This window comes from Zingiber officinale, chromosome 7B, assembly GCF_018446385.1.
Source record: "Zingiber officinale cultivar Zhangliang chromosome 7B, Zo_v1.1, whole genome shotgun sequence".
NCBI lineage: Eukaryota > Viridiplantae > Streptophyta > Magnoliopsida > Zingiberales > Zingiberaceae > Zingiber > Zingiber officinale.
In genome coordinates, this window is record NC_055999.1 from 63,368,530 (window position 1) to 63,376,685 (window position 8,156).

The 8,156-nt window shown below is 38.1% G+C and overlaps 1 protein-coding gene across 1 annotated transcript; it reads right to left on the reverse strand.

Moving 5' to 3' along the window:
* Nucleotides 1–1,026: 1,026 nt before the first annotated feature.
* Nucleotides 1,027–7,573, reverse strand: LOC122005886 (2-isopropylmalate synthase A-like). The gene is made up of 12 exons (XM_042561123.1): nucleotides 6,810–7,573; nucleotides 6,524–6,737; nucleotides 6,349–6,429; nucleotides 4,897–4,986; nucleotides 4,720–4,806; nucleotides 3,081–3,181; nucleotides 2,599–2,632; nucleotides 2,441–2,515; nucleotides 2,067–2,150; nucleotides 1,852–1,986; nucleotides 1,417–1,562; nucleotides 1,027–1,328 (listed from the first exon to the last, which is right to left on the reverse strand). Exons 1-12 carry the CDS (start codon nucleotides 7,532–7,534, stop codon nucleotides 1,193–1,195), a joined length of 1,908 nt encoding a protein of 635 aa, XP_042417057.1. The 5' UTR covers nucleotides 7,535–7,573; the 3' UTR covers nucleotides 1,027–1,192.
* Between the last annotated feature and the right edge of the window lie 583 nt (nucleotides 7,574–8,156).

The window sequence follows — 8,156 nt, forward strand, 5'->3', positions numbered from 1 at the left end:
TGTCGTAAAATTGTACTCCTATCCTATCTGATATATATATATATATATATATATATATATATATTAGAAAAGAAAAACTTTAGCTCATTTTTCGTCTCGAAAAAAAAAGATTTAGTTTGACTCTTTATCCAATAGTTAATACGTATCTTCTTTTACATGAAAAATATTCATTCAATTAAAGAAGTGTTAGACAAGGAAAAGCAGATAAATACATTGAAATAATTTTTGAAAAAAAATAATAAAAATGTTAGGGAGTAATAGGATAATGGATAGGATATGGACACTTGAATCGACAGGTATAGGGATGGATATGAAAATTAAATATCCGATGAATATGAAGATAAATATAATGAATAGGAATGAATATAAAAAATATAAAATCTTACCTAAACCTCCGGCATCCCTGGACATGTGTTGAATACGAGCTAGGTGAAGTGTCGTTCGGTAAGGCAAGATGCAAGCCGTGATCATCGCAGCAGGGAAGATGAGGAGCACAATTGCATCAATAGAATGGTTCAATAAGAGGCGGTTGCACGAAGGTACTCAACGGGAAAGAGGCTCTCCTAGTACGACGCGCTCCAATCTCATAATAATAGGATCACACTTTCATTCTTTATATAATTTGTGATGCAACGTCACAAATTTCACTCTAGTTCATTGAGCCAAGCATGGTGTAAGAATGGTGTAAGAGACGCTGCGTGAGGGCACTGAACGTGGAAGAGGCCTCGATGGTGACAATAGGTCCACCCTTCGATCTTCAATTTTTGCTCTAGTTCGTTGGGCCAATACAGTATAACATCCACTAGATTGAGGAGAGAACCTCCGGCTCGCCTGTCCTAGTCCAGGAGGGGACCAGGACAGGCGGATAGGTGGGAGGCGATGACCCCCACCTATAAAACAAATGGGGGCCATCAAATCCCATCAATGCAAATTGGTCCAGCATTTGCGGACTAAAGGATCCTGCTCCTCCATTGGACAGCATGCCATGAGGGGAAGTTAGAGTTCCCCTTTTCAAAATAAGGAACATTTGCTAACACTAGTCGGCTATGTTTTATTCATTGCTCGACCAAAATGAGATTTTATGTTCCAAATAAATACAAATGGAAGAGAACAAACCTGATACTTTAAACCAAGAAGCAAAGTATTCTACCAATTGCCATTGTCATGTTGCACAGAGGGGCTGCAATGCCACTCAACTGGAGACATTATGTTTTTTCGGTGTGTCCTCGGAAGCTTTCATGGCAGACACAAAACCCAGCATCTTGTTCAGCGCGCTGATGTATGCACGAACACTCGAAACTACAATGTCCATCGCAGCTCCACTGCCACTGCAACAAGATTGGGGAAGCTGTGTCAGCATGAGACGAAAGCTTAGTCTAAAACAGATCATATCAGTAGCACAATCTGAACCCAGACCTGAAAGTTCGGCATATCGCTTTTCCTGTTAAGGCATGAGTTGAAGTATGAGTTTCATCTCCGCCTATGACGACGCGTGTGGTTGCAATTGCATCGATGCCTTCGGTTACAGCATTCATAGCATATTCCTTGAGAACTGCAGGCACCTGCGAGCGTAGGCGGGTTAAAATTTAGATGTTTGCACATTAAGATAGCCAATTGGGAAACAACCCTACAATCGGCAGAACTATCATTTATCTGGAGATGGTTTCGACACTACTGGTAGTGTCATTACTACGAAATGTTTCAACAACTACAAACTAAGAATCTACATGTCACTGGACTTGATTTGTGTTATGTTCCACAACTCACAATGGACTTTGCCGCATCCAACCTTCACTATGTTATCGATGGAACACAGTAGAGAATTAAGAGCACATATTTCCATAGCCTCACCTTTACTATGCTATCAATGGCTTTGTAAGCGGCGTCTACCGGGCCTGTGCCAATGGAACATGCAATTCTCTCTTCTCCGTCGGAAGACATTAATTTTACCGTTGCAGTAGATAGACCAAGTGTTCCACAGGTGACCTGTATGGTGAAACCACATTGTGAGATGATTTTTGTCGAACAGCTTATAAAGGGGGAAAAAAATCTCAGTCCAGCATCACCTGTAACTCTCCAAGAGACCATATAACACGAGGCTGAAAAATCTCGTCTGAGATTAGCGCCTCCAAGTCTTCATCCGATATGCGCTGTTATCATGGCAAAATGGAGCAAGAAGTTTTAGATGTTTCTTAAAAAGATAATTTCACATAGCACTTCAAAATGAATTAATTGTCTCAACTGAAAAGAAAAAAAAAGGGTGCAAAGGATGACTCCCATTTTATATTCGAGTAAGGAATTGCATTTTTTTCAGAGGCCTGCTTTGCGGGAACTTTATGCAATAGGATAACATTTTGTAATTATTAATATGGAATTAGCAAAAGCTACGATAGCTTTCCATTTTGATTTACAAGTTGTGAGTAAGGCCCTTGCTACTCACCTTTTTCTTCTCAGCAACTTCTTTGAAGCGCTTGAAGACATCATCAAGTTCCTTCCCATCGATGTCGTACCCAAACTGTAAAAAAGAAGAGAAAACAGTCAAAATGCACTGTCGTAGAAATAAGATTACTAAAATGCAAATTTGATGAAAAAAAGTACCTCTAACAATCTAGACCTCAAAGCATGTCTTCCACTGTAAAGATCAAGTATTAGTCTATTTGAAATGTATCATATAATTCAAAGTGTTCACATGATCATTTAGGGAACCTTTTATCAAGTTTGCCAAGAACATTATAAAATTAGTAAAATAAATATTCAACCCCTTTTAAATTATGAATACGTTTCCAGAATAAAAAATTATTTGCTTAAACTAATTTATTACAAACTTAGTAAAATTGTAAATTCTGTTCAATTATTGAGTTTGGTGTTGTTCAGCTTAGTAAAAGCTTAAACACAATAATATTTCTAATAAAAAATCTCAAACATTTTTTTAGGTTTGTAGCGCATGAATCAGATATTGGGTTAACTCATGCAAATGAATCAGGCTTATAATTAAGTTTTAGGTATGAACAGTTCGTGGAAAGTTCAACTCATTGTTCAATGAACTCTGTTGAAAAAGAATGGAAAGATGTAACCCATACCTAAGCTTTCCGAGAACAATGCCTGATTCATTTGCACGAGTTAACCCAATATCTTCAGGAGAGATGATTTCATAAGTCCCCTTGTGTTTAAGCATCCCATCCTGCAAAGACTTGCTTCAGAAACTAGCAAAAGACAAACATGAACAGCTAGAAACCCATGACATTTCTCCAATCTGAAAGAGCACATTTGCATTCCATATATATGACATACATAAAAGCTATAAACACATTAATTTACTTGATCTTTATAGGATTATCCAATACGCCGTTGATATTTTTACCATCTTCATTTACTTTATCCAAGTTTTTCCAGTTTTGCCAGACCAGCCCATGTATTTTCCAGAAACTTAGGAGCCCATGAATAACACTAAAAGGATATTTTTGCATGTTGTTTACCTTAATCCTATTTCATATTTTTCTATTCTTCTGAGTAATTTGTTTTCTTTTAAAGTATTTAATGATCGAATAAGTAGACTTGGTGATCAATAGGGGCCTCAAAATGGGTAAGTGGCACAAGATTCAGACCAAAGTAAAGCCACAATAGCGAGGGGGTCCTTTGCGAAATGAAATGGCAAAAAAAAAAGATGAAGAAAATACCAAGATCAGTCAGATATGTATTGCACAGAGATTTCACATCCAAGGAAAGATAGTTTTAACATTATAGCAATAAAAAATGCCTTTTACTAATTTTCAGAAACTTTCAAATTCTGTAGATACTGGGATTTGTATACATAAGTTACAAAAGTATCCTAATGACGTGCCAACTTGAGGAGAAGGGAGCCAAAGTAGAGGTAAAAGGAAAGCAGTTAATTCCCTTGCCACTTAGAACAAGAAAGAACAAGAGAATGGAAGGGAGCAACATAGAGCTGCTTTTGTAATTTTTTAATTCCGTCCAAAAGCAGATGGAAAAGGAGAGGAAGAGGAGAAAACTGTTGAAAAGACTGTTTTAACAATGCATGTCTTGGGAATAATAAAATCTAAGAGTTACTTTTTGTCATTTTCTCTTTTCCCTTCTTTCCTCTACTTTCAAGTAGACAAAACAAAGAAAACTCCTTTCCCTTCCTTCCCCTTCTCACCCCCACTATGGTTCCTTTCCTCGGCTTAAGTAAACATACACCAAAGAGCCATCACCTCAAGTTGAATGATCTTTGCATATCATTGATCTTCATACTATTAGGCATAAGACTTCTATTTTGCTTTCAGATGAATGTGACAGAGGTGATTGGAACAGGTATTAAAAGGGGCAAACAGTCCAACTAGAATCTGATGATTGATCTCAGCTGGTGTCTTTGTCGACAAGAAACAAAATAAAAATCCAGTCAGTAAAAAAATGATCTACTGGGGCATGCTTGTTGGTGAAGTGTGTTTTAAAATTAATATTAAAAATTCAATTATTTTCCAATCTCTTGAGCATAGACTGTAGCAAGTGATTCCTACAAGTTTCTGCAAATAGTGAGTTTTAACTGTTAATGTTTCCTCCTTTTATGTTGTTGTCTATATACAAGTTGTTGTTCTTGTTGAGGGGAAGACCATATGATATGGCACACTTCGTATGAGTGAGCCGTATGTTGAATCTAAAACAACACAAAAATATGTAAGCATAACATCAATATCCTAACAACCATAAATGCCAGTGAACCTGGTGAATGCCACTTTCATGAGCGAAGGCATTGGTACCGACAATAGCTTTATGTGGCTGTACAAACAATCCCGTATATTCAGCTACCTGGAGCATTAATATGTAGTATACTTCAGCTATTTGCAAAAGAAATTAATTTTTTCTAAAAACAACTTTCAGCAGTCAATTATAAAATACCATCTTGCTTGCCATGACAATCTGTTTTGTGTTAATTCCAGTATAAAGACCTCCCAAGAGTTCCTGACGACACTTGATGGCAATGACAACCTGTAAGAAGAGAAAAAAGGACAAAGAGACACTTATATGCTAATAAAGGCTAAAGAATAGAGATTCAGTTATTGCAACTCAAGAACATAGACACATGAATTTACTTTTGGCATCAACTCTTCAATATAATTTTGCATCATTCATCAACATGATAAATGAATGTGATGAATCAAAACAATATGTTTATTGAAGAAATATACGGTTCACTGGCAACTCAGAATGGACTTACATCTGAATCTAAAGGAACTAATTTCTTAACAGATTTAAGCAGAAACATATAACAGAGAAAAGTGAGAACACCTTAATGACTGTGATGTTTATAGACTATCAGTGAAGGACCTGACCAGTTACGTTATTTGCACAAGAGATAGACGGGTTAGAAAAATGAGGGATATCAATTGCAAGTCAAGCATACTAATATTTCCAGATCTTGTGAAGATAACATGAAATAGATTATAGTTGAGGTGTTTTGTACCGAGTAATATAATTTTTAATTGATAAGCTATTTAAAATAGTTTCTAGAGTTATTATCTACTGATAATAATATTTTACCTAAATCTTCTAGATCACTTAAAGGTATGGTGGGTTCAAGGGGTTTCTATTGCCACACACACACAAAAAAAAAAAAAAAAAAAACCAGACCTCATGTTTAAGTTTAATCTTTTGGGAAATTTTACTGTGTGATCTGGATCTTATTTTCTTTTTTCCTTAACTAAAGCAGTTAACATATCACTAGACAGTGACACCAAAGACCATGAACAGCTACCTAATATGTTAATTGCATATCAAAAACAGAATATGTCAAACTGTTCCATTTGAGCAAGGATTGTGAACTTTAGGATGGTGAGAACTGAGAAGTCTTGAAGTGTTGGATCAGATGCCAATTTAGACAGCCTATTGGTTCTGCATAGTAGATAACAAGATACACAGCAGTATAATAAAGCTGTAACACATTAACATAAGAAGATAATAGTATACAAGGTTATAAACTACTAAAGAATTTCATGTACTGCTAAGGGCTATTCGTCAAATAATAACTACTGCAAGATACATATTAGTTTTACCAGTATCCTTAACTACAGAACAGTATGATTACCATTCTAAAGTTAGTGTAATACCATGCTATTGCCAAACCTTATAACCACTAGCATACACTAGAACTTCGGTAACCATGTGAAGTCATGCTATAATTTAGCACCAATCCATGTTGACCAGAAGAACAACCTTGTTTTGTACTTTTAATTAACAATGAGAGGATCATTTGTGAAACAGTAGGAAAGGTTACATTTTTTAAAAAACTTATAAAGATCCAAACATCAACAGTAAATGAACTAGTAGCATTTTCACATTGAAAGCACATACCTCCTCCAAAGAAGCATTTCCTGCTCTTTCGCCAATACCGTTGACTGTGACCTCTAGTTGCCTTGCCCCTGCATAAGCGCCCTGAGATCAGGTTGTCAAAATAAGTAAGCGCAAAGAAGATGAAAGAAAACACACGAGAAGCTCACCCGAGCATGCTAAGAAGTGCAATACTTACTGCTAATGTGTTTGCAGTTGCAAGACCAAGGTCATTCTGGCAGTGAGTAGATATGATCACATTCTCAATACCAGGAGTGTTTGCCTTTAAGTCCGCAATTAACTTTCCAAATTCTGATGGAAGAGTATACCCAACCGTGTCGGGGATGTTCAATGTCGTTGCTCCAGCTTTGATAACTTCCGTCAGCACATGATACAGAAATTCCCTATCCGACCTGAAGAACACAAGCATCCGAATCAGAACGTAAACTTCCAGTAGTCAAATTGAGATGTCAAGAGGAAGGAACCTGCCAGCATCCTCAGGGCTGAACTCAATATCCTGACACCCAAGGCTCTTGGCATAAGCCACCATGTCGCGCGCGATGCTCACCACTTCCTCCCTCGTCTTCCTCAGCTTATGCTTCATGTGGATCTCGCTGGTGGCAATGAAGGTGTGCACCCTCGGCTTCTTCGCGTGGCGAACCGCCTCCCAGGCGGCGTCGATGTCCTTCTTATTGCACCTTGAGAGACCACATATGACGGGCACGTGGCCGTCCTCGCCGAGGGGCTGGTTCCCGACCTCGATGGCGATGGAGCGGACGGCGTCGAGGTCGTCGGGGCTGGAGGCCGGGAAGCCGGCCTCGATGATGTCGACGCCGAGGCGGGAGAGGTGGCGCGCCACGACGAGCTTCTCGTTGCTGGTCATGGTGGCACCGGGGGACTGCTCGCCGTCGCGGAGAGTGGTATCGAAGATGCGGACATAGTTGGGGTCGGGAATGCGGTTGGGGATGTACTCGGGGCGGGAGGAAAGGGAAAACGTGATGGATCCTGCTCGGGCGCCGGCGCGTCTCCATGAATTAGGAAGGATGGAGGCCTCGGGGAAGGGGAAAGGGGATGAGCGGTCGGAGGGAAGCGAGAGAGAAGGATTGAGGAGGAGATGGGAGCTAGGGAGGAAGAAGCGGCGGCGGCGGGTGCAGATTCCGGCAGTGGAGGAGGAGAGATTGGGGATGGAGACGACTAGGGAGAACGCCATGGCAACACAGAGGAAGAAAACTGAGTAAATGCAGCGTATTATGATAGGGGTCAAGGGATTTTTTTCCTTTTACCACCCCAATGCTTTCTTCGTTTTAACAATATACAACTAGAAATCTTTTAGGGCAAAAATAGAAAAAACACCCTATTTATTTTTATAGCGCTTTATATTAAAAAAGATTTTATCCTAATTTCTTATCAATATTTTTTACAAATCTAATATTATTATAATAATAATTTTACTTAACAACTAATTTAATTTTTTATCTACATTAATTAAAATGCTATAAATTAATAAATTATAATAATATACTAATTTTATATAGTAGGTATATATTGGACGGGTCGCATAAAAAATAATAATTTGAGAGTATTTTGAAAATCTGTCTCACGTGTAGGGAAGGTTCTGCGGCGCCGGCACCGGCGCCGGCGCATCCAAAACTTCCAATTGTATTTTAAAAAAGAATTCATTTTGATCCTCGTTCGAAATTACGTTCATAAATTACACTTTAATCATAAAATTTTGCCAAATCATATTTTTAATCTTTTTCATAAAGCGTCTTATAAAGAAATCTTATTGTTTTTATAAAATATAATTTGACATTAATTGATTTTAGAAACTT